Source organism: Salmo trutta, chromosome 32 (genome assembly GCF_901001165.1).
Source record: "Salmo trutta chromosome 32, fSalTru1.1, whole genome shotgun sequence".
NCBI lineage: Eukaryota > Metazoa > Chordata > Actinopteri > Salmoniformes > Salmonidae > Salmo > Salmo trutta.
Genome location: NC_042988.1, coordinates 28,317,221 through 28,344,720, shown reverse-complemented (window position 1 = coordinate 28,344,720; position 27,500 = coordinate 28,317,221). Strand labels below are relative to the sequence as shown.

The following is a 27,500-nucleotide window of genomic DNA, read 5'->3' as shown; positions in this document are numbered from 1 at the left end:
TAACATGGAGAGAACCTCAGAAACCTTAAGACCTGGAGGATAACATGGTGGATCTCAGAAGCCTAGAGGCCTGGAGGATAACATGGAGAGAACCTGAGAAGCCCCGAGGGGTGGAAGCTAACATGGAGAGAACCTCAGAAGCCTTGAGTAGGGTCAAGATACTGTATTACCAACCCCTGAACCTAGATACATCTGCATTTATTTTACCCATAAGAGTCTAAGCCCTGTCTATCTGAGAGATATATATTTTTACATGTATTTAACCCCCCCTTATTTTTGGCACTAAACAGTCTCAATATATACTTTCATTAATTTATTCTACTGGTACAGAGGGACCTTCAGACGAGTCTTGTGAGGCCCAAGGGCGTGTCAAAGAAAAATAACTGAGAGTCTCACCTTTCTACAGAGGGGTCATATTAGTGTGTAGCCCAAACTGTTCGGACGCTACAGACTGAAGTTGGCAGATCGGCTGTACCGACTTCCGAAGAGTCCCAAGACACTAATTAGAGCAAAACGAGAACACCATCGTGTTTGTGAGAGTCTCATCTTTCCATAGAGGGGTCATAATAGATTGTAAGCCAAACCGTTCGGACGCTACAGATGATTTTGCGAGAAGACCGATTTTCGGGATGTCTCATGGTCTGACAATGGTCTGTCACCTTTCCCCGCAGATTCAGAAGTGCAACAAATAAAATAAAATATTGTATTAGTCACATGCGCCGAATAAAACAAGTGTAGACCTTACAGTGTAATGCTTACTTACGAGCCCCTAAACAACAATGCAGTTTAAAAATACAGATAAGAATAAGAGATAAAAGTAACAAGTAATTAAAGACCAGCAGTGAAATAACAACAGCAAGACTATATACGGGGGGGGGGGGGGGGGGGGGGGGGTACCGATACAGAGTCAATGTGCAGGGGCACCGGTTATTTGAGGTAGTATGTACATGTAGGTAGAGTAATTAAAGTGACTATGCATAGATGACAACAGAGAGAAGCAGTCAGTGGTGTAAAGAGGGGGTGGGGGGGGTACTGCAAATAGTCTGGGTAGCCATTTGACTAGATGTTAAGGAGTCTTATGGCTTAGGGGTAGAAGCTGTTCAGAAGCCACTTGGACCGAGACGCGGTGGCAGAGAGAACAGTCTATGACTAGGGTGGCTGGAGTCTTTGAACATTTTTAGGGCCTTCCTCTGATACCGCCTGGTATAGAGGTCCTGGATGGCAGGAAGCTTGGCACCAGTGATGTACTGGGCCATTCGCACTACCCTCTGTAGTGCCTTGCGGTTGGTTGCCATACCAGGCAGTGATGCAACCAGTCAGGATGCTCTCGATGGTGCAGCTGTAGAACCTTTTGAGGATCTGATGACCCATGCCAAATCTTTTCAGTCTCCTGAGGGGGAATAGGTTTCGCCGTGGACCATGTTAGTTTGTTGGTGATGTGGACACCGAGGATCTTGAAGCTCGCAACCTGCTCCACTGCAGCCCCATTGATGAGAATGGGGGCATGGTCGATCCTCTTTTTCCTGTAGTCCACAATCATCTCCTTTGTCTTGAGAGGTTGTTGTCCTGGCACCACATGGCCAGGTCTCTGATCTCCTCCCTATAGGCTGTCTCGTTGTTGCCGGTGATCAGACTGTTGTGTCATCAGCAAACTTAATGATGGTGTTGGAGTCGTGCTTGGCCATGCAGTCATGAGTGAACAGGGAGTACAGGAGGGGACTGAGCACGCACACCTGAAGGGCCCTTGTGTTGAGGATCAGCATGGCGGTGTGTTGTTACCTACCCTTACCACCTGGGGACGGCTCGTTAAGAAGTCCTGGATCCAGTTGCAGAGGGAGGTGTTTAGTCCCAGGGTCCTTAGCTTATTTATGAGCTTTGAGGGCACTATGGTGTTGAACGCTGAGCTATAGTCAATGAATAGCATTCTCACATAGGTGTTCCTTTTGTCCAGGTCGGAAAGGGCAGTGTGGAGAGCACTGGAGATTGCATCATCTGTGGATCTGTTGGGGTGGTATGCAAATTGGAGTGCGTGTTTCTGGGATGATGATGTTGATGTGAGCCATGACCAGCCTTCCAAGGCACTTCATGGCTACAGACGTGAGTGCTATGGGTCGGTAGTCATTTAGGCAGGTTACCTTAGTGTTCTTGAGCACAGGGACTATGGTGATCTGCTTACAACATATTGGTATTACAGACTCGGACAGGGAGAGGTTGAAAATGTCAGTGAAGACACTTGCCAGTTGGTCAGCGCATGCTTGGAGTACACATCCTGCTAATCCGTCTGGCCCTGCGGCCTTGTGAATGTTGACCTGTTTAAAGGTCTTACATTTGTATAACCAGCCAGCTGTATGTTAATGTTATCGTTGTTCAACCACGAGTCCGTGAAGCATAAGATGTTAAGTTTTTAATGTCTCGTTGGTAGTTTAATCTTCCGCGTAACTCGTCGATTTTATTGTCCAAAGATTGCATGTTTGATAGTAGAATGGAGGGAAGTGGGGGTTTATTCGATCGCCTGCGAATACTCAGAAGGCAGCCGGACCTTCGACCTCTCTTTCTCCGCCTCCTCTTCACGCAGATCACAGGGATCGGGACCTGTTCCCGAGGAAGCAGCATCTCTTTCACGTCGGGCTCGTCAGAGTCGTGAAAGGTTAAAGAGGATTCTGCTCGTCCGTGGTGAGTAATCTCAGTCCTGATGTCTAGAAGTTATTTTTGGTCAAAAGAGACGGTAGCGGCAACAATATGTATAAAATAGGTAAAAAGGCGGATGCAGTGGATTGTGACACATCCAACGCAAAACAATAGATATCTCTAGCTTAAACTGGCAGATTTAGATTTTTTTATTATGCTAGTTAGATGTTTGTGGTGCGCGAACATCAACCTTAGGGGGTTTAATACTAAAGATACCTGTCTGGGGTGGGTGTGTTTCATTTTGGGAGTCCTTTGATGCATGTTTTTGGGGATAAGTTTGCCGAGATCACGGACACGCACACATACCCTCCCCTCCCCACACACACACACACACACACACACACACACACACACACACACACACACACACACACACACACACACACACACACACACACACACACACACACACACACACACACACACACACACACACCATTTAAAAATAAAAATGGACATCCATAGACCTCTGGGCATCGACAACAATTCTTACAGATACTGGCTCATCTAACATTCATAGTGGATACTTTTTAGAACCTGGCAACATTCTGCTTCATTTCTTACTCATAGTGAGCTACAGCCGGGGGCCTTGGCTCCTGTGTGTTAAAACAGGGAGGTTAGACTGAGCCTTTCCAAGCAGGGCCATGATATACACAGCAGGAGAGGACACACACACATGCAGCCTTTCGGATTCTCAATGTTGCGTGGTGTGTGTGTGTGTGTGTGTGTGTGTGGTGTGTGTCTGTGTGTGTGTTTCTGTGCGTGCGTGTGTGCAGACGGTGTCGTTAATTACGTAACAAACGCTCAGCACATGTAATGCAATGTTCACTATATCAGCCACTACATCAGTCACTACATCAGTCACTACATCAGTCACCAGTGGTGTAAAGTACAAATACTTTAAAGTACTTCTTAAGTAGTTTTAGGGGTATCTGTACTTTACTTGACTATTTATATTTTTGATTACTTTTACTTTTACTTCACCTCATTCCTAAAGAAAATATGTCCTTTTTACTCCATACATTTTCCCTGACACCCAAAAGTACATGTTACATTTTTAATGCTTAGCAGGACAGAAAAATGGTCCAATTCACACACTTATTAAGAGAACATCCCTGGTCATCACCCTCCTGCCTCTGATCTGGCGGACTCACTAAACACAAATGCTTTCTTTGTAAATGATGTCTGAGTGTTGGAGTATGACCCTGACTATATCTACATTTTAAAACAAGAAAACTGTGCCTTCTGGTTTGCTTAATATAAGGAATGTGAAAAGATTTATACTTTTACTTTTGATACTTAAGTATATTTAAAACCAAATACTTTTAGACTTTTACTCAAGCAATATTTTACTGGGTGACTCTCACTTTTACTTGAGTCATTTTCTATTAAGGTATCTTTACTTTTACTCAAGTATGATAATTGGGTACTTTTCCACCAGTGTCAGTCAATATATCAGTCACTATATCAGTCACTACATCAGTCACTACATCAGTCACTATATCAGTCACTACATCAGTCACTACATCAGTCACTATATCAGTCACTACATCAGTCACTACATCAGTCACTATATCAGTCACTATATCAGTCACTATATCAGTCACTACATCAGTCACTATATCAGTCACTATATCAGTCACTATATCAGTCACTACATCAGTCACTATATCAGTCAATATATCAGTCACTATATCAGTCACTACATCAGTCACTACATCAGTCACTATATCAGTCACTACATCAGTCACTACATCAGTCACTATATCAGTCACTATATCAGTCACTACATCAGTCACTATATCAGTCACTCTATCAGTCACTACATCAGTCACTACATCAGTCACTATATCAGTCCCACCAGTGTCACAGGGAGTCTAAAGAAAGGCTGGTGTGGAGAGGGGGAATGGGTTCTCACTTTTCACCACATGTTGTCAACATTAAACTGTAATCAATCCATCAAATGATACAGTGGTGAAACTGAATTTGTCACTTTTTTACAAAGTAGTTTGTCGCAGAGGCATTACCGCTTTGCGGAGTGACATTTTGACAGACAGAGACACAGAAAGACAGACAGACAGACAGACAGACAGACAGACAGACAGACAGACAGACAGACAGACAGACAGACAGACAGACAGACAGACAGACAGACAGACAGACAGACAGACAGAGATAGAGATAGAGACAGAGATAGAGACAGAGACAGAGACAGAGACAGAGATACAGACAGACAGAGACACAGACAGACAGACTGACCTGTAGTATCTGGCAGCGGTCTGAAGTGCAGTCGATGTTTTCACAGGGCTGGTACATCCCCAGGGTGACACAGTTGAGCAGAATCACCATGATACTGATCCTCTCGAACCATGTACGGACAGCAAAGGGTTAAGAAACACAGTGGACAACCAGGGACAGTGCACACACATACTGAAAGGCAATAGCATATCATACTCGCAAATAAGCAAACATACAGTAGGCACATACACACACGCACACAAATAGTGAAAGGCTTCCATCGTATGATACACAGACACACTCACAGGTAGAGCTTTAAAGAAATGAGAGATTAACACACACTGCACTGGGTGATGCTGAGTGGTGCTTGTAAATTAAAGGGATTAACAGACTGGTGCCAGAGGGAGGGGACTGGGGATGTAAATTAAAGGGATTAACAGACTGGTGCCAGAGGGAGGGGACTGGGGATGTAAATTAAAGGGGTTAACAGACTGGTGCCAGAGGGAGGGGACTGGGGATGTAAATTAAAGGGATTAACAGACTGGTGCCAGAGGGAGGGGAGTGGGGATGTAAATTAAAGGGATTAACAGACTGGTGCCGGAGGGAGGGGACTGGGGATGTAAATTAAAGGGATTAACAGACTGGTGCCAGAGGGAGGGGAGTGGGGATGTAAATTAAAGGGATTAACAGACTGGTGCCAGAGGGAGGGGAGTGGGGATGTAAATTAAAGGGATTAACAGACTGGTGCCAGAGGGAGGGGACTGGGGATGTAAATTAAAGGGATTAACAGACTGGTGCCAGAGGGAGGGGAATGGGGATGTAAATTAAAGGGATTAACAGACTGGTGCCGGAGGGAGGGGACTGGGGATGTAAATTAAAGGGATTAACAGACTGGTGCCGGAGGGAGGGGACTGGGGATGTAAATTAAAGGGATTAACAGACTGGTGCCAGAGGGAGGGGAATGGGGATGTAAATTAAAGGGATTAACAGACTGGTGCCAGAGGGAGGGGAGTGGGGATGTAAATTAAAGGGATTAACAGGACTGGTGCCAGAGGGAGGGGAATGGGGATGTAAATTAAAGGGATTAACAGACTGGTGCCGGAGGGAGGGGACTGGGGATGTAAATTAAAGGGATTAACAGACTGGTGCCAGAGGGAGGGGAGTGGGGATGTAAATTAAAGGGATTAACAGACTGGTGCCAGAGGGAGGGGAGTGGGGATGTAAATTAAAGGGATTAACAGACTGGTGCCAGAGGGAGGGGAGTGGGGATGTAAATTAAAGGGATTAACAGACTGGTGCCAGAGGGAGGGGAGTGGGGATGTAAAACAAAACTGTCTCTGGCTCAACGCCAGCTGCACTCAGACACTATCTCTGTCTGTCTGTCTCTCTCTCTCTCTCTCTCTGTCTTTCTGCCAGTTTGTCTCTCTCTCTCTCTCTCTCTGTCTCCCTCGCTGTCTCTCTCTCTCTCGCTGTCTCAGTCTCTCTCGCTGTCTCTGTCTTTCTCTCTGTCTCCGTCTCTGTCCAGATTTGTCCCAATACTCTTACTGGACTCCTTTTCTCCTCTCCTTAACTTCATGACTGCAAAGCCAGGTGATCTCTCACAAAGCCAGGTGATCTCTCACAAAGCCAGGTCATCTCTCACAAAGCCAGGTGATCTCACACAAAGCCAGGTGATCTCTCACAAAGCCAGGTCATTTCTCACAAAGCCAGGTCATCTCTCACAAAGCCAGGTGATCTCTCACAAAGCCAGGTGATCTCTCACAAAGCCAGGTCATCTCTCACAAAGCCAGGTCATCTCTCACAAAGCCAGGTGATCTCTCACAAAGCCAGGTGATCTCTCACAAAGCCAGGTGATCTCTCACAAAGCCAGGTCATCTCTCACAAAGCCAGGTGATCTCTCACAAAGCCAGGTCATCTCTCACAAAGCAGGGGATCGCACATGCAAACACACCACACACACACACACACACACACACACACACACACACACACACACACACACACACACACACACACACACACACACACACACACACAGTGACATGATGGTGGTTTGGTGGCCTATACCAGTCACCACCCTACTGACAAAACTACTGCACTGCTGCTCAATACACACACACACACACACACACACACACACACGCACGCACACACACACACATACACACACACACACTTGGACATAAACACACGAATGCTTGGACATAAACACACAAACGCTTGGACATAAACAAACAAATAAACGCTTGGACATAAACACACAAACGCTTGGACATAAACAAACAAACAAACACTTGGACATAAACACCCACACGCTTGGACATAAACAAACAAACAAACAAACGCTTGGACATAAACACACAAACGCTTGGACATAAACACACACACGCTTGGACATAAACACACAAACGCTTGGACATAAACAAACAAACAAACGCTTGGACATAAACACTCACACACTTGGACATAAACACACAAATGCTTGGACAATCACATACTCGCACACACACACACATAATTTCCATCCTCCCTGTTTTCTATGAAATTGTTCCTTATCATAATTAGCCTAGTTACTATCTTATGTAGCCTTTATCATCTCTTCATATGTTTCTATCAGTGCATTGGTAGGCTACCTTTGAACTTTGACCTTTGCACTTCAAATGCCTCGGGGGAGGTGCGTGTGTGTGCATGTGTGTGTTCGTGCAGATACACAGTGTGTGTGTTACGATACATTAGAGGTAGGTGTGTTTTAACATAAAGCCTGTTGTCCTCAGAAGATGATTAGGGGGTCTATACATGAAGAAGAAGGAGACCACTGTAGCAGAAACACTCCTTCCCACCCTCCCTTCCCCTCTCTCTCTCAACCTCTCTCCCTCTTTCTTTCTTTCCCCCTCCCTCACACTTCTCTCCCCCCTCTCTCTCTAGTTCACTGCGTCTTACCTTCTTTTTCTATGCCTCTACTCTCTCTCTCTCTCTCTCTCTCTCTCTCTCTCTCTCTCTCTCTCTCTCTCTCTCTCTCTCTCTTTATTGCTATGCCAATTGTTCCCTATTTATCTGCATGTCTCGCCCTCTCCCTCACTCTCTTTTCATCTCTCTCTGTGTTTCTTTCTCCCCGTTCATTCCCAAAGCGTCACAGAGCACAGGGTTGCCTGAGTGGCCTCACAGAAACACTTAAGCAGCGCTAAACAGGCGGCAGTGCAGAATCAATCAGCCCTAATAGCTGGTGAATGTGTTATGTAGTGAAAACACACCACTCACAGAGAGGCAGGGAAGCTGCCTGCAGGCGTACATCTGGGAGAGCTAGTTGGACACATACATACACATACATACACACAAACGCACATGCTCATGCACTCATTGATGCACACACACACCACAGCTATAAGCATGTGTGAAAAGTATGTAATCTAACATATATCTATTACTCTCATACACCCAGATACACAGATGGCGATATTGAGTCATTTCACCATTCTGCGCAAGGCCCTTAAAGGGAAAAATAAAATAAAAATTTTGAAAAATACGTATACTTTCTTTATGAAACACCATTTTCCACCACCATGTTAGAGTGGCTAAATTCTGGTGCTGGATGTTGCATATCGCGTTCAGCCAATCAGGGTGCAGCAGTCTGTTTTTTACCTTTGGTTCGAACGTTGTATGCAATGTCTGGAAGTAGCATTAGCCACCATAGCACAGTGGGGGAAAATGGGGTTTCATAAAGAAAGTACGCATATTTTCCAGTCTTTTTCAACCTTCTCGCCATTAAATCAGCTTAAGGAGGAAATCAACACGTTTGCAGCCTGAATGGAGAATGTTTTAGGTACTAACAGGTCCATGGGGAATACGAGTGTATAGGCTGAATGCAGTCCCTTTGGACGGTAAGATGAAACGACTAAAAATCGCCATCTGCCGGCCTTTGGGCTAGTGTCTATGAGGTGTGAGGTGTGACTCTTCTGTTTCCAGTTCAGTTTGCTGGCCTTAGCCGGAGGCTCAGGACTCCTATGTCTCCTATGGACACCACAGTTACAGTGTCCTGGGCTACAACCGTATCACACACACAACCGTACAACCGAATGGGCTAGGCTATTAGATCATATCCTGGATACAGTAGTGGGGAGGCAGCTAGGCTATTAGGTCATATCCTGGATACAGTAGTGGGGAGGCAGCTAGGCTATTAGGTCATATCCTGGATACAGTAGTGGGGAGCCAGCTAGGCTATTAGATCATATCCTGGATACAGTAGTGGGGAGGCAGCTAGGCTATTAGGTCGTATCCTGGATACAGTAGTGGGGAGGCAGCTAGGCTATTAGGTCATATCCTGGATACAGTAGTGGGGAGGCAGCTAGGCTATTAGGTCATATCCTGGATACAGTGGTGGGGAGGCAGCTAGGCTATTAGGTCATATCCTGGATACAGTAGTGGGGAGGCAGCTCGGCTATTAGGTCATATCCTGGATACAGTAGTGGGGAGGCAGCTAGGCTATTAGGTCATATCCTGGATACAGTAGTGGGGAGGCAGCTAGGCTATTAGGTCATATCCTGGATACAGTAGTGGGGAGGCAGCTAGGCTATTAGGTCATATCCTGGATACAGTAGTGGGGAGGCAGCTAGGCTATTAGGTCATATCCTGGATACAGTAGTGGGGAGGCAGCTAGGCTATTAGGTCATATCCTGGATACAGTAGTGGGGAGGCAGCTAGGCTATTAGGTCATATCCTGGATACAGTAGTGGGGAGGCAGCTCGGCTATTAGATCATATCCTGGATACAGTAGTGGGGAGGCAGCTAGGCTATTAGGTCATATCCTGGATACAGTAGTGGGGAGGCAGCTAGGCTATTAGTTTTGTCATTCCTGTAGAAATGTTTTAGCTGAGTGCTTTTTCATTCGTTTTTTTCATTCCTGTAGAAATGTTTTAGCTGAGTGCTTTTTCATTCGTTTTGTCATTCCTGTAGAAATGACATATTCCCAGCAGCCCAGAGCTACAAGTCTCTATAGTAGTCTTAGGCTGCGTCCCAAATGGAACCCCATTCCCTCTGTAGTGCACTACTTTTAAAGAGTCCTCTGGGCCCTGGTCAAAAGTTTTGCACTATTTTCTGTGTGTCTAAACCATGCAGAATCAGTTTCCTTCACCATGAGGCAATATGACACAGTTCCTTTATCTGTGACATCATCAGACTGTGCCTGTCACATCTCACTACCATCTGCCACACACACACACACACACACACACACACACACACACACACACACACACACACACACACACACACACAAACACACACACAAACAAACACACACACACACACACACACACACACACACACACACACACACCTAAGGTTTAACTTCAGGCATACATGTAGTTGGATTTATAAGGTATGGCAGATATGTGATTTGGTGTAATCACAGGATAATGTGATATGATATGTGGGGGATGGGGGGAGTAACCACATGCAACGTGATATGTGATGATATGACACCATATAATATGCTAGGAAAGCGTGTCACATGCTTTGTGAATGTACAATATGGACAATATGACATCATTAGAGCCCTATTCAATGTGTTAAATAACATTGATCAGAACAAGAGGAGTTCCTTGATACTTCTATGAGTTATTTCCAGAAATCTTTTTACCAAGTCCCTCCACCTCTCTCCCAATCTCTTTTCTACAGACCCCACAGCCTCCATGTGCTCTCATATCTTTAAAGCCTAACTGAAACCTCAGTGGTGGTGGGGTCTAAGCTACTGCTCATCTGCTTGCCTCAGCAAATGTGAGTTGTATTTTGTTCACTCCAACTTTGCCTCAGAGGAAATGGCTGCCAACCAATGTCTTGTTAAGGCTTCATATGAATACGGAGAGATTATGTACAGTATTTTCGATTTTGCCAAAAATAAAATCATCCTTTGCTCAAAAAATATATATTCAAAAATTAACCATTTTTAATAATGCCCATACAAAAAATAATTCTGTCACAATATTCGACTAGACTTGTCATCTCAAACTGAGACTCCATATTCACTTCAATAGCTTGTATGAGTATCAATATGGCCTAGATGTATACTACCATCACTTGACAATGACATACACTGGACACACAGAGTAAAGTTACAGCGCACAATAATACAATGTAAACTTAGCACATGAACTCATAGTACTACTGCAGTATTGAGAGAAATAAACTAAAAACGTGGTTACACATGTGACCACAGAGGGGAGAGGGGAGGGGGTGTGGAGGAGAGAGAAGAGGGTGTAGGGGAGAGCGGAGAGGGTGTAGGGGAGAGGGTGTAGAGGAGAGGGTGTAGGGGAGGGGGTGTAGAGGAGAAGGGAGAGGGTGTAGGGGAGAGGGTGTAGGGGAGGGGGTGTAGAGGAGAGGGTGTAGGGGAGTGGGGGAGAGGGTTAGGGGAGTGGGGAGAGGGGAGAGGATGTAGGGGAGTGGGGGAGAGGGGAGAGGATGTAGGGCAGTGGGGGAGAGGTCGAGAGGGGAGAGCATGCAGGGCAGAAGGTGTAGAGGAGTGGGGGGAGAGGGTTAGGGGAGTGGGGGAGAGGGGAGAGGGTGTAGCGGAGAGGGGAGAGGATGTAGGGGAGTGGGGGAGAGGGTGTAGGGGAGTGGGGGAGAGGGGAGAGGATGTAGGGGAGTGGGGGAGAGGGGAGAGGATGTAGGGGAGTTGGGGAGAGGGTGTAGGGGAGTGGGGGAAAGGGGAGAGGGGAGAGGGTGTAGGGGAGTCGGTGTAGCGGAGAGGGGGAGAGGGGAAGAGGGGAGAGGGTGTAGGGGAGAGGGGAGAGGGGAGAGGGTCTAGGGGAGTGGGTGTAGCGCAGAGGGGGAGTGGGGAGAGGGTGTAGGGGAGAGGGTGTAGGGGAAAGGGTCTAGGGGAGAGAAAGTAGCAGAGAGGGTGTAGCAGAGAGGGGGAGAGGGGAGAGGGTGTAGGGGAGAGGGTGTAGCGGAGAGGGGGAGAGGGGAGAGGGTGTAGGGGAGAGGGTCTAGGGGAGAGGTGTAGGAGAATGGGTCTAGGGGAGAGGGTCTAGAGGAGTGGGCGTAGCGGAGAGGGGGAGAGGGTGTAGGGAAGAGGGTGTAGCGGAGAGGGTTTAGGGGAGAGGGTGTAGCGGGAGAGGGTGTAGGGGAGAGGATGTAGCGGAGAGGGTGTAGGGGAATGGGTCTAGGGGAGAGGGTGTAGGGGAGAGGGTGTAGGGGAGAGGAAGGACTGCTGTCCTCACACGCTCTAATGGCCACTAATGGATAATGGGGACAGAGATTAGAAAGGCCCCAAGAGGTGGAACTGCACAGATGTGATGTTTCAAGTTTTATTAGTCGTATGTGTGTTTGTGTGTGTTTGTATATGTGCATGTGTGTTTGTGTTTTAGTATATGTGTTTGTTTGTGTGTTTGTGTGTGTGTTTGTTAGTATGTGTGTTTGTGTGTTAATATATGTGTTTGTTTGTGTGTTTGTGTGTGTGTGTTAGTATGTATGTTAGTGTGTGTGTTAGTATGTATGTTAGTGTGTGTGTTAGTATGTGTGTTTGTTTGTGTGCTTGTGTGTGTGTTTGTTAGTATGTGTGTTTGTGTGTTTGTGTGTGTTAGTATGCATGTCAGTGTGTGTGTGTTAGTATGTGTGTTAGTATGTGTGTTAGTGTGTGTATTTGTGTGTGTGTTAGTATGTGTGTTAGTATGTGTGTTAGTGTGTATGTTAGTATGTGTGTTAGTATGTGTGTTAGTGTGTGTGTTAGTTTGTGTGTTAGTTTGTGTGTTAGTATGTGTGTTAGTATGTGTGTTAGTATGTGTGTTAGTATGTGTGTTAGTGTGTGTGTTAGTATGTGTGTTAATATGTGTGTTAGTGTGTGTGTTAGTATGTGTGTTAGTATGTGTGTTAGTATGTGTGTTTGTGTGTTAGTATGTGTGTTAGTATGTGTGTTTGTGTGTTAGTATGTGTGTTTGTATGTGTGTTAGTATGTGTGTTAGTATGTGTGTTAGTACGTGTGTTTGTGTGTTAGTATGTGTGTTTTTGTGTTAGCATGTGTGTTAGTATGTGTGTTTGTGTGTGTGTTAGTATGTGTGTTAGTGTGTGTGTTAGTATGTGTGTTAGTATGTGTGTTAGTGTGTGTGTTAGTATGTGTGTTAGTATGTGTGTTAGTATGTGTGTTAGTATGTGTGTTAGTATGTGTGTTAGTATGTGTGTTAGTATGTGGTTAGTATGTGTGTCTGTGTGTTAGTATGTGTGTTTGTGTGTTAGTATGTGTGTTAGTATGTGTGTTTGTGTGTTAGTATGTGTGTTAGTATGTGGTTAGTATGTGTGTTAGTGTGTGTGTTAGTATGTTAGTATGTGTGTTAGTATGTGTGTTTGTGTGTGTGTTTGTGTGTTAGTATGTGTGTTAGTATGTTAGTATGTGTGTTAGTATGTGTGTTAGTATGTGTGTTTGTGTGTGTGTTTGTGTGTTAGTATGTGTGTTTGTATGTGTGTTTGTGTGTGTGTGTTAGTATGTATGTTAGTGTGTGTGTTAGTATGTATGTTAGTATGTGTGTTAGTATGTGTGTTAGTATGTGTGTTTGTATGTTCGTATGTGTGTTAGTATGTGTGTTAGTATGTGTGTTTGTGTGTTAGTATGTGTGTTTGTGTGTTAGTATGTGTGTTTGTATGTGTATTAGTATGTGTGTTTGTGTGTTAGTATGTGTGTTTGTATGTGTGTTAGTGTGTGTGTTAGTATGTGGTTAGGGTGTGTGTTTGTGTGTTAGTATGTGTGTTTGTGTGTTAGTATGTGTGTTTGTATGTGTGTTTGTATGTGTGTTAGTATGTGTGTTAGTATTTGTGTTTGTGTGTTAGTATGTGTGTTAGTATGTGTGTTAGTATGTGTGTTAGTATGTGGTTAGTATGTGTGTTAGTATGTGTGTTTGTGTGTTAGCATGTGTGTTAGTATGTTAGTATGTGTGTTAGTATGTGTGTTTGTGTGTGTGTTTGTGTGTTAGTATGTGTGTTAGTATGTTAGTATGTGTGTTAGTATGTGTGTTTGTGTGTTAGTATGTGTGTTAGTATGTGTGTTAGTGTGTGTGTTAGTATGTGTGTTAGTATGTGTGTTAGTATGTGTGTTAGTATGTGTGTTAGTATGTGTGTTAGTGTGTGTGTTAGTATGTGTGTTTGTGTGTTAGTATGTGTGTTTGTATGTGTGTTAGTGTGTTTGTTTGTGTGTGTGTTTGTGTGTTAGTATGTGTGTTTGTATGTGTGTTTGTGTGTTAGTATGTGTGTTAGTATGTGTGTTTGAATGTGTGTTTGTGTGTTAGTATGTGTGTTTGTATGTGTGTTAGTGTGTTTGTTTGTGTGTGTGTTTGTGTGTTAGTATGTGTGTTTGTATGTTTGTTTGTGTGTTAGTATGTGTGTTTGTGTGTGTGTTTGTGTGTTAGTATGTGTGTTAGTATGTGTGTTAGTATGTGTGTTAGTATGTGTGTTTGTGTGTTAGTATGTGTGTTAGTATGTGTGTTAGTATGTGTGTTAGTGTGTGTGTTAGTATGTGTGTTTGTGTGTTAGTATGTGTGTTTGTGTGTGTGTTTGTGTGTTAGTATGTGTGTTAGTATGTGTGTTTGTGTGTTAGTATGTGTGTTAGTATGTGTGTTAGTATGTGTGTTAGTATGTGTGTTAGTATGTGGTTAGTATGTGTGTTAGTATGTGTGTTTGTGTGTTAGTATGTGTGTTAGTATGTTAGTATGTGTGTTAATATGTGTGTTTGTGTGTGTGTTTGTGTGTTAGTATGTGTGTTAGTATGTTAGTATGTGTGTTAGTATGTGTGATAGTGTGTGTGTTAGTATGTGTGTTAGTATGTGTGTTAGTATGTGTGATAGTATGTGTGTTAGTATGTGTGTTAGTATGTGTGTTAGTATGTGTGTTAGTATGTGGTTAGTATGTGTGTTAGTATGTGTGTTTGTGTGTTAGTATGTGTGTTAGTATGTTAGTATGTGTGTTAATATGTGTGTTTGTGTGTGTGTTTGTGTGTTAGTATGTGTGTTAGTATGTTAGTATGTGTGTTAGTATGTGTGTTAGTGTGTGTGTTAGTATGTGTGTTAGTATGTGTGTTAGTATGTGTGTTAGTATGTGTGTTGGTATGTGGTTAGTATGTGTGTTAGTATGTGTGATTGTGTGTTAGTATGTGTGTTAGTATGTTAGTATGTGTGTTAGTATGTGTGGTAGTATGTGTGTTTGTGTGTTTGTGTGTTAGTATGTGTGTTTGTGTGTTAGTATGTGTGTTAGTATGTGGTTAGTATGTGTGTTAGTATGTGTGTTTGTGTGTTAGTATGTGTGTTAGTATGTGTGTTTGTGTGTTAGTATGTGTGTTAGTATGTGGTTAGTATGTGTGTTAGTATGTGTGTCTGTGTGTTAGTATGTGTGTTTGTGTGTTAGTATGTGTGTTAGTATGTGTGTTTGTGTGTTAGTATGTGTGTTAGTATGTGGTTAGTATGTGTGTTAGTGTGTGTGTTAGTATGTTAGTATGTGTGTTAGTATGTGTGTTTGTGTGTGTGTTTGTGTGTTAGTATGTGTGTTAGTATGTTAGTATGTGTGTTAGTATGTGTGTTAGTATGTGTGTTTGTGTGTGTGTTTGTGTGTTAGTATGTGTGTTTGTATGTGTGTTTGTGTGTGTGTTTGTGTGTTAGTATGTGTGTTAGTATGTTAGTATGTGTGTTAGTATGTGTGTTAGTATGTGTGTTAGTGTGTGTGTTAGTATGTGTGTTAGTATGTGTGTTAGTATGTATGTTAGTATGTGGTTAGTATGTGTGTTAGTATGTGTGTTAGTATGTGTGTTAGTATGTGTGTTAGTATGTGGTTAGTATGTGTGTTAGTATGTGTGTTTGTGTGTTAGTATGTGTGTTAGTATGTTAGTATGTGTGTTAGTATGTGTGTTTGTGTGTGTGTTTGTGTGTTAGTATGTGTGTTAGTATGTTAGTATGTGTGTTAGTATGTGTGTTAGTATGTGTGTTTGTGTGTGTGTTTGTTTGTTAGTATGTGTGTTTGTATGTGTGTTTGTATGTGTTAGTATGTTTGTTTGTGTGTTAGTATGTGTGTTAGTATGTGTGTTAGTATGTGTGTTAGTATGTGTGTTAGTATGTGTGTTAGTGTGTGTGTTAGTATGTGTGTTAGTGTGTGTGTTTGTGTGTTAGTATGTGTGTTTGTATGTGTGTTTGTGTGTTAGTATGTGTGTTGGTATGTGTGTTAGTATGTGTGTTAGTATGTGTGTTAGTATGTGTGTTAGTGTGTGTGTTAGTATGTGTGTTTGTGTGTTAGTATGTGTGTTTGTATGTGTGTTTGTATGTGTGTTAGTATGTGTGTTAGTATGTGTGTTAGTATGTGTGTTAGTATGTGTGTTAGTATGTGTGTTAGTATGTGTGTTTGTGTGTGTGTTAGTATGTCTGTTAGTATGTGTGTTAGTATGTGTGTTAGTATGTGTGTTTGTGTGTGTGTTAGTATGTGTGTTAGTATGTGTGTTTGTGTGTTAGTATGTGTGATAGTATGTGTGTTAGTATGTGTTTTTGTGTGTGTGTGTGTGTGTTTGTTTGTAAATGTGTTTGTGTGTTTCTTTGTGTGTTTGTGTGTTTGTATGTTTGTGTGTTTGTATGTGTGTTAGCATGTGTGTTTGTGTATTTGTGTACTTATTAGAGTCAGTGGCGAGATGCACTTAGAGAAGGATCAGGAATAAGGTACAGGAATAGAAATATATTAACACTTCAATGCCGGAGGGTCACACACACACACACACAGACACACACACACACACACACACACACACACACACACACACACACACACACACACACACACACACACACCACACACACACACACACACATACACACACACACACACACACACACATAGAGAGAGACACACACAGAGACACACACACACTGTGGATGGAGTCTAGTGGTAGAGAGAGTGGTAGGTCAGTGATGTGGTAATACTAGCTACCCTCCTCTCTCTACCAGAAGGTTATGGTTAGGGTAGTGGTAGAGACAGTGGTAGGTCAGTGATGTGGTAGTACTAGCTACCTTCCTCTCTCTACATGAAGGTTATGGTTAGGGTAGTGGTAGAGAGAGTGGTAGGTCAGTGATGTGGTAGTACTAGCTACCTTCCTCTCTCTACCAGAAGGTTATGGTTAGGGTAGTGGTAGAGTGGTAGGTCAGTGATGTGGTAGTACTAGCTACCTTCCTCTCTCTACCAGAAGGTTATGGTTAGGGTAGTGGTAGAGAGAGTGGTAGGTCAGTGATGTGGTAGTACTAACTACCCTCCTCTCTCTACCAGAAGGTTATGGTTAGGGAAGTGGTAGAGAGAGTGGTAGGTCAGTGATGTGGTAGTACTAGCTACCTTCCTCTCTCTACCAGAAGGTTATGGTTAGGGTAGTGGTAGTGGTAGAGTGGTAGGTCAGTGATGTGGTAGTACTAGCTACCCTCCTCTCTCTACCAGAAGGTTATGGTTAGGGTAGTGGTAGAGAGAGTGGTAGGTCAGTGATGTGGTAGTACTAGCTACCCTCCTCTCTCTACCATTAGGTTATGGTTAGGGTAGTGGTAGAGAGAGTGGAAGGTCAGTGACGTGGTAGCACTAACTACCTTCCTCTCTCTACCAGAAGGTTATGGTTAGGGTAGTGGTAGAGAGAGTGGTAGGTCAGTGACGTGGTAGTACTAACTACCTTCCTCTCTCCACCAGAAGGTTATGGTTAGGGTAGTGGTAGAGAGAGTGGTAGGTCAGTGACGTGGTAGTACTAACTACCCTCCTCTCTCTACCAGAAGGTTATGGTTAGGGTAGTGGTAGAGAGAGTGGTAGGTCAGTGATGTGGTAATACTAACTACCTTCCTCTCTCTACCAGAAGGTTATGGTTAGGGTAGTGGTAGAGAGAGTGGTAGGTCAGTGACGTGGTAGTACTAACTACAAAGGGACTGGGAGAATTCCTTAAGACAAGCATGGCTGCGTTGCCACAGCAACGGGATCAGACGAGGTGCCTCCACAGAGACAAGCTAAACACTGTGCTATTGTGTGTGTGTGTGTGTGTGTGTGTGTGTGTGTGTGTGTGTGTGTGTGTGTGTGTGTGTGTGTGTGTGTGTGTGTGTGTGTGTGTGTGTGTGTGTGAGTGTGTGAGTGTGTGTGGGTGCATGTGTACGTTTCTGTGTTTGTGAGTGAGTGCTCATAGCTCTCTGTGTGATCATAGCTCTCTGTGTGATCATAGCTCTCTGTGTGATCATAGCTCTCTGTGTGATCATCGCTCTCTGTGTGATCAAGTGTTGATCTCTGTCTGCATCAGCACTCAGTTTATTCCAGTGGTTAATGAAGCCCAGTGTCTCCCACTGACTCTCTCTAATACATCTGGTACAGAACACACAGAGAGGACAAACTGACTCCCTCTAATACATCTGGTACAGAACACACAGAGAGGACAAACTGACTCCCTCTAATACATCTGGTACAGAACACACAGAGAGGACAAACTGACTCCCTCTAATACATCTGGTACAGAACACACAGAGAGGACAAACTGCCTCCCTCTAATACATCTGGTACAGAACACACAGAGAGGACAAACTGACTCCCTCTAATACATCTGGTACAGAACACACAGAGAGGACAATCTGACTCCCTCTAATACATCTGGTACAGAACACACAGAGAGGGCAAACTGACTCCCTCTAATACATCTGGTACAGAACACACAGAGAGGACAAACTGACTCCCTCTAATACATCTGGTACAGAACACACAGAGAGGACAAACTGACTCCCTCTAATACATCTGCTACAGAACACACAGAGAGGACAATCTGACTCCCTCTAATACATCTGGTACAGAACACACAGAGAGGACAAACTGACTCCCTCTAATACATCTGGTACAGAACACACAGAGAGGACAAACTGACTCCCTCTAATACATGTAGTACAGAACACACAGAGAGGACAGACTGACTCCCTCTAATACATCTGGTACAGAACACACAGAGAGGACAAACTGACTCCCTCTAATACATCTGGTACAGAACACACAAAGAGGAGAAATGAATAGGAAGAGAGACACATATAAACAGAAAGAGATGAAAAGGGAGAGAAAAGAGTTTGGGTGAATAAGAGAGGGAGAGAGAGAGGGGAGGGACAGGCAGACAAAGAGAAATAGAAAGAAGAAGAGAGAGGGAGAGGTAGAGAGCTGGGGTGACTGGACGAGTGGTGACATCCGTCAGGGCAGTTTGACTCCAGCGTGACAACAGGCATCCTCGGCAACCATACCAGCCTCCCTCCAGCCATCTGTCGCTATCGCTCCTCTCATTTACCTCATCCCCCTCTCTCTACCCCTGTCCCTCTCAATACCTCCTGTTCCCTCTCTTCCACCTGACCCTGTCTCTCTACCGTCTTTCAACTATTTCTGTCTCTCCTTCCCCCTCTCTCTCTCCATCTCTATTCTCCACTTCCAGCCCACCCCTCTGTTTCCCTTCTGCTTTCCCTCCACTCATTCTTCTCTCTTTAACCCCACTTCCCTTCCTGCTTTCTTTTCACTCCATCCCTTTCGTCTTTCTCTCTCTCTACCATCCTCTCTTTCACCTCATGCCTCGCTCACTCTTTCGCTCCACCACTCTTCCCTCCTCATCTGACCTTTTCACTAGCGTCTCAGTCTTTGCCACTGGCCAAGGAAGTGAAAAAGCGAGAGAGGGAACAACAGAGAGAGACAGAGGGAAAGAGAAAGGGCAAAAGGAAAACGAAACAAACGTTTATGTGCAGTGAACACACCTCACCTGTGTGTGTATCTATGTGTGTGTGTATGTGTGTGTGTGTGTGTGTGTATCTGGTTCTACATGTGTATTGGTCTGTGAGTTGTAACTCCAGTGTTTATTGGTAATGCTCCCATAATGCATTGGTTACTGTGTAAGCGGCTCTCTATGCTCTCCGTTGCCATGGCAGAGTGGTGAGTCTGTTTCGTGTCATTCTAACCCTCTGTCTGGTGGATGGGTGTGTGTGTGTGTGTGTGTGTGTGTGTGTGTGTGTGTGTGTGTGTGTGTGTGTGTGTGTGTGTGTGTGTGTGTGTGTGTGTGTGTGTGTGTGTGTGTGTGTGTGTGTGTGTGTGTCTGTGTCTGTGTGTCTGTGTGTGTGTACTGTATCTGTGAGGAGTGGTGATGTGTGTATGTTGGTATGAGACTGTATGTTTTCTCTTTGCCTCTGTTGTTCTGAGCCTTAATGGAACTAACTCTAGTCTGAGTTGGTACAGGTGTGCTGTCTACACTATGTGTGAATGGGTACAGGGTGTGCTGTCTACACTATGTGTGAATGGGTACAGGGTGTGCTGTCTACACTATGTGTGAATGGGTACAGGGTGTGCTGTGTACACTATGTGTGAATGGGTACAGGGTGTGCTGTCTACACTATGTGTGAATGGGTACAGGGTGTGCTGTCTACACTATGTGTGAATGGGTACAGGGTGTGCTGTCTACACTATGTGTGAATGGGTATAGGGTGTGCTGTGTACACTATGTGTGAATGGGTACAGGGTGTGCTGTCTACACTATGTGTGAATGGGTACAGGGTGTGCTGTCTACACTATGTGTGAATGGGTACAGGGTGTGCTGTCTACACTTAGTGTGAATGGGTATAGGGTGTGCTGTGTACACTATGTGTGAATGGGTATAGGGTGTGCTGTCTACACTATGTGTGAATGGGTATAGGGTGTGCTGTCTACACTATGTGTGAATGGGTACAGGGTGTGCTGTCTACACTATGTGTGAATGGGTACAGGGTGTGCTGTCTACACTTAGTGTGAATGGGTATAGGGTGTGCTGTGTACACTATGTGTGAATGGGTACAGGGTGTGCTGTCTACACTATGTGTGAATGGGTACAGGGTGTGCTGTCTACAGTATGTGTGAATGGGTACAGGGTGTGTGCTCTTTACTTGCCTCAGTTGTGTGCCACACTTACTGCACTACAGACTATCCAGACATAAGAAGGGTGTCAGAACCCAAACACTAGTCTGGGGGATATAAGTGTGTATTCAGTCTGGTTCCTTCTCTGCTGCGGTGTGCTAACGGCCCAGACTAGAGAATCAGACTTGTTCCAACAGCTATGTGGAGTAAATCTTTATCATACTTCACCAGAGTTAACCTCCTTTATCATACATTACTAGAGTTAACCTCCTTTATCATACAATACTAGAGTTAACCTCCTTTATCATACAATACTAGAGTTAACCTCCTTTATCATACAATACTAGAGTTAACCTCCTTTATCATACAATACTAGAGTTAACCTCCTTTATCATACAATACTAGAGTTAACCTCCTTTATCATACAATACTAGAGTTAACCTCCTTTATCATACAATACTGGAGTTAACCTCCTTTATCATACAATACTAGAGTTAACCTCCTTTATCATACAATACTAGAGTTAACCTCCTTTATCATACAATACTAGAGTAAAACTCCTTTATCATACAATACTAGAGTAAAACTCCTTTATCATACAATACTAGAGTAAAACTCCTTTATCATACAATACTAGAGTTAATCTCCTTTATCATACAATACTAGAGTAAAACTCCTTTATCATACAATACTAGAGTAAAACTCCTTTATCATACAATACTAGAGTTAACCTCCTTTATCATACAATACTAGAGTTAACCTCCTTTATCATACAATACTAGAGTTAACCTCCTTTATCATACAATACTAGAGTTAACCTCCTTTATCATACAATACTAGAGTAAAACTCCTTTATCATACAATACTAGAGTAAAACTCCTTTATCATACAATACTAGAGTTAACCTCCTTTATCATACAATACTAGAGTTAACCTCCTTTATCATACAATACTAGAGTTAATCTCCTTTATCATACAATACTAGAGTTAACCTCCTTTATCATACAATACTAGTTTACCTCCTTTATCATACAATACTAGAGTTAACCTCCTTTATCATACAATACTAGAGTTAATCTCCTTTATCATACAATACTAGAGTTAACCTCCTTTATCATACAATACTAGAGTTAATCTCCTTTATCATACAATACTAGAGTTAACCTCCTTTGTTGCACAATACTAGAGTTAACCTCCTTTATAATACTTCACCAGTTAACCTCCTTTATCATACAATACTAGAGTTAACCTCCTTTATCATACAATACTAGAGTTAACCTCCTTTATCATATAATACTAGAGTTAACCTCCTTTATCATACAATACTAGAGTTAACCTCCTTTATCATACAATACTAGAGTTAACCTCCTTTATCATACAATACTAGAGTTAACCTCCTTTATCATACAATACTAGAGTTAACCTCCTTTATCATACAATACTAGAGTTAACCTCCTTTATCATACAATACTAGAGTTAACCTCCTTTATCATACAATACTAGAGTTAACCTCCTTTGTTACACAATACTAGAGTTAACCTTCTTTATAATACTTCACCAGTTAACCTCCTTTATCATACACTACCAGAGTTAACCTCCTTTATCATACAATACTAGTTAATCTCCTTGATCATACAATACTAGAGTTAACCTCCTTTATCATACAATACTAGAGTTAACCTCCTTTATCATACAATACTAGAGTTAATTTTTGGGATAGGGGGCAGCATTCGGAATTTTGGATGAAAAGCGTGCCCAAAGTAAACTGCCTGCTACTAAGGCCCAGAAGCTAGGATATGCATATAATTGGTAGATTTGGATAGAAAACACTCTAAAGTTTCCAAAACTGTTAAATAATGTCTGTGAGTATAACAGAACTGATATGGCAGGTGAAAACCTGAAGAAAATCCATCCAGGAAATGCTATTATTTTGATATGGCTGTTTTTCCATTGAAAGCCTATCCACCATACAAAGACTTATGACGCAGTTCATGATCCCTATGGCTTCCACTACATGTGGCCAGTCTTTAGGCATTGTTTCAGGCTTTTGCTGTGAAAAATGAGGGAGAAACACCACTTTCATTGAGAGAACAGTGGAAATTTCCAGACATGAGTCCTGCATGTGACTGGGAGTGCGCCTTTCGTGTTTTCCCTTTTCTATTGACGAAGCTATTGTCCGGTATAAATATGATCGATTATTTATGACAAAAACAACCTGAGGATTGATTATAAACATTGTTTGACATGTTTCTACAAACTTTTATGGTACTTTTTGATTTTTCGTCTGCCTGCTGTGACCGCGCTTTGTTCCAATGGATTACTAAACAAAACAAACCAACAAAACTGAGGTTTTTGGACATAAATAGGGACTTAATTGAACAAAACTAACATTTATTGTGTAACATGGAGTCTTGGGCGTGCAACCATATGAAGATCATCAAAGGTAAGTGATACATTTTATCGCTATTTCTGACTTTTGTTACTCCTCTACTTGGCTGGTTACTGTTTGTAATGTTTTGTCTGCTGGGCGCTGTTCTCCGATACTCACATTGTTTGCTTTCGCCGTCAAGCCTTTTTGAAATCTGACACAGTGGTTGGATTAACAAGAAGTTTATCTTTAAGCTGATGTATTGCACTTGTGATTTTATGAAAGTTAAATATTTATAGTAATTTAATTTGAGTTTGGCATAGTGCTGACAACACCAGGGTTGTGGGCTCCATTCCCAACACAGACACATACTGTAAGAATGTGTTAAATGTGACTGTAGGTCACTCTGGATAAAGACATCAGGTAGAACGACCATATTACCACACAACAGAGACTATCCATATACAATAACATCTCTACCAGTTGCAGCCTAATACACAGGACCTAAGCATTAGGTATCATGGACAGGGGATGTTCTGAAGACAGTGCAGCTTACAGCCATGTAAAGAGGGGCAGTAAGAAAGAAGTGTAGGAGTACGGATGTATAGAGATGGAGAGAATGTGACAGAAGAGAGATACTCAGGCCCCACTGTCTCTCATCCCTCCATCCACATTTCAGAAGAGGGTAATGGTGAAATATGATCTTCTGTACATAGAGACAGCTATTGTACTGTACATATCAGCTGGCTGACTGACAGAGAGATGGGGAGAGAGAGAGGGGGAGAGGTGGGGAGAGAGGGGGAAGGGATAGTGAGAGAAATAAGGGTTTGAGAGAGATGGGGATAGCAAGAGAGAGACACATGGGGGAGAGAAAGAAGGGAAGAAAGAAAGAAACAGACTGAGAGACAATGGGAGAAGTGCAAAGATAGGGGAATACAATTGGGAAACTGACTCTTCAAATAACATTATCCCAACAGATTAAAAAACCCATTATAAATACACCACTGACTGCACACTGACTGTCAAAAACCAGCGCATCAACCCTCCCTTCTCACCCTTTTTAATCTCATCTGAGTCTGCCTCAACACAAGACAATAAAACACACAACATAACCTGCAGGTCCCATAGCCTGCAGCATGAACCTCAGAGGGGTGAGGGGAACCTTTACATAATCTTTTCTCTTTTAGTTTTGGAATTCTGCCTCTTCACAGGTAGTTAAGCTGCCGTAAGTGGGTCTCCCTCTCGGAGAGCAGCCCCAGCGAGCCGATCCCTGAGAGGCTGCTCCCTAAGCGCTGCAGGTGTTTCAGAGAAAGGACCAAACAAGCCGAAGGCGGCACGATAGATGGACAAGGCAATGGTGGAGAGATAATTGAATTATTAATAGGCAGAGTCGCGGCGGTTTGTGATGGTAATTTGTCTGGCGGAAGGGTGGAGGTCTCTCTCTCCTCTTTCTCTCCCGTTGTCTCTTTCTCTATCGCTCGCTTTCTTCTGGCTGAATGCCAGCGGTGTCAGAGCTAGACCTGATGAGCCGCTCTTGATCTCAGGTCGGCACCGATCTCAGCAGGGAGACAATGCCTGACGCCGCTGTCTCATCGGCTCCTCTGGCAGCCATTAGTCAGCCTTGGAGCTGTATGGAACGGTGAGGGAGTTGGATCACAGAACTGTAACGTACACACGCTGTGGCACATGGGATGGATGCCCAAATATGGTCCCCCTGCTGCTGCAACTTCCTCTCCATCCATAGCCTGACTGCTATCTGTATCGTCTTATATCTCCGGGCCATAGAAAAGATCAATAATCCAGAAATTGAGCGCTATTTCCATAAACAACTGAATTACTACTTAGCTGTAGGATGTAATTCTTTAAAGCCTCTCTTTTGTGACAACGCAGTCCATGAGGTGCTGGTCGTAATCAGGTTTTATGCAATCTTCATATCCTGAATTCCAAAGTCATTTTGAATCAAGTGCCTTGCAGAAGCCAATTGAAATGACAAACACAGACATTTTTTCGAAAGCATCTCACAATGTCTGTGTCAGACTGTTCCCCTCAGAGATAATATAATCAAGTGCCACATAAACTGGGTTGTGTTCCAACGGAAAACCGAAAACAAGCATTTCTTATTGGGCAAGTCCAGGTAGTCCCTCCTTGTTTCAGTTTGTTTTCTTCTGTTTGGTGCCTGATGAATACGACCCTGGAGTCTATTATGAATGAGATGGATCAATGTAATGTGTACTTGAGTGGATGTATGTTGGGAACGCAAGGACACACACACACACACACACACACACACACACACACACACACACACTCACACACACACACACACACACACACACACACACACACACACACCTGCCAGAGTGCTAAAGGACACTACAGTGGACAAACAGGGGAGAAGAGTGAAATGGTTCAACAAGTAAAACCAAAGTCAAAGGTGCATGTACAGCAAAACATGTACAGTAATACATGTACAGTAACTCATGTACAGTAACACATGTACAGTAACACATGTACAGTAAAACATGTACAGTAATACATGTACAGTAACTCATGTACAGTAACACATGTACAGTAAAACATGTACAGTAATACATGTACAGTAAAACATGTACAGTAACACATGTACAGTAAAACATGTTCAGTAATACATGTACAGTAATACATGTACAGTAATACATGTACAGTAAAACATGTACAGCAAAACATGTACAGTAAAACATGTACAGCAAAACATGTACAGTAACACATGTACAGTAATACATGTACAGTAACACATGTACAGCAAAACATGTACAGTCATACATGTACAGTAAAACATGTACAGTAACACATGTACGGCAAAACATGTACAGTAATACATGTACAGTAACACATGTACAGTAATTCATGTACAGTAAAACATGTACAGTAACACATGTACAGTAAAACATGTACAGTAATAGATGTATAGTAATACATGTACAGTAACACATGTACAGTAACACGTGTATAGTAACACATGTACAGTAACACGTGTACAGTAACACATGTACAGTAACATGTGTACAGTATTATGTGAACAGTAACACATGTACAGTAACACGTGTACAGTAACACGTGTACAGTAACACATTTACAGTAATACATTTACAGTAATACATGTACAGTAATATGTGTAGAGTCATGTATAATGACAGTGTGGCAGAGTGGATGAAACTAATGCTGTAGTCACAACTGTTATTTCTGGCTAGCAGCCCAATTGGAGAGTAATACTGACAGTGATACTGACTAAATTCTGTCATCAACACCTGGATATGTGTGTGTGTGTATATATATATATACTGCTCAAAAAAATAAAGGGAACGCTTAAACAACACATCCTAGATCTGAATGAAAGAAATAATCTTATTAAATACTTTTTTCTTTACATAGTTGAATGTGCTGACAACAAAATCACACAAAAAGAATCAATGGAAATCCAATTTATCAACCCATGGAGGTCTGGATTTGGAGTCAGACTCAAAATGAAAGTGGAAAACCACACTACAGGCTGATCCAACTTTGATGTAATGTCCTTAAAACAAGTCAAAATGAGGCTCAGTAGTATGTGTGGCCTCCACGTGCCTGTATGACCTCCCTACAACGCCTGGGCATGCTCCTGATGAGGTGGCGGATGGTCTCCTGAGGGATCTCCTCCCAGACCTGGACTAAAGCATCCGCCAACTCCTGGACAGTCTGTGGTGCAACGTGGCGTTGGTGGATGGAGCGAGACATGATGTCCCAGATGTGCTCAATTGGATTCAGGTCTGGGGAACGGGCGGGCCAGTCCATAGCATCAATGCCTTCCTCTTGCAGGAACTGCTGACACACTCCAGCCACATGAGGTCTAGCATTGTCTTGCATTAGGAGGAACCCAGGGCCAACCGCACCAGCATATGGTCTCACAAGGGGTCTGAGGACCTCATCTCGGTACCTAATGGCAGTCAGGCTACCTCTGGTGAGCACATGGAGGGCTGTGCGGCCCCCCAAAGAAATGCCACCCCACACCATGACTGACCCACCGCCAAACCGGTCATGCTGGAGGATGTTGCAGGCAGCAGAACGTTTTCCACGGCGTCTCCAGACTCTGTCACGTCTGTCACGTGCTCAGTGTGAACCTGCTTTCATCTGTGAAGAGCACAGGGTGCCAGTGGCGAATTTGCCAATCTTGGTGTTCTCTGGCTAATGCCAAACGTCCTGCACGGTGTTGGGCTGTAAGCATAACCCCCAACTGTGGACGTCGGGCCCTCATATCACCCTCATGGAGTCTGTTTCTGACCGTTTGAGCAGACACATGTACATTTGTGGCCTGCTGGAGGTCATT

The 27,500-nt window shown here is 43.3% G+C and overlaps 1 protein-coding gene across 1 annotated transcript in view; it reads right to left on the bottom strand.

The window, feature by feature from the left end:
- Positions 1-27,500, bottom strand: part of LOC115170710 (voltage-dependent T-type calcium channel subunit alpha-1I-like) — a 207,080-nt gene that overhangs the window by 147,686 nt on the left and 31,894 nt on the right. The window contains 1 exon segment of the mRNA XM_029726944.1: positions 4,948-5,059. Coding sequence (XP_029582804.1) covers positions 4,948-5,059 — 112 coding nt within the window.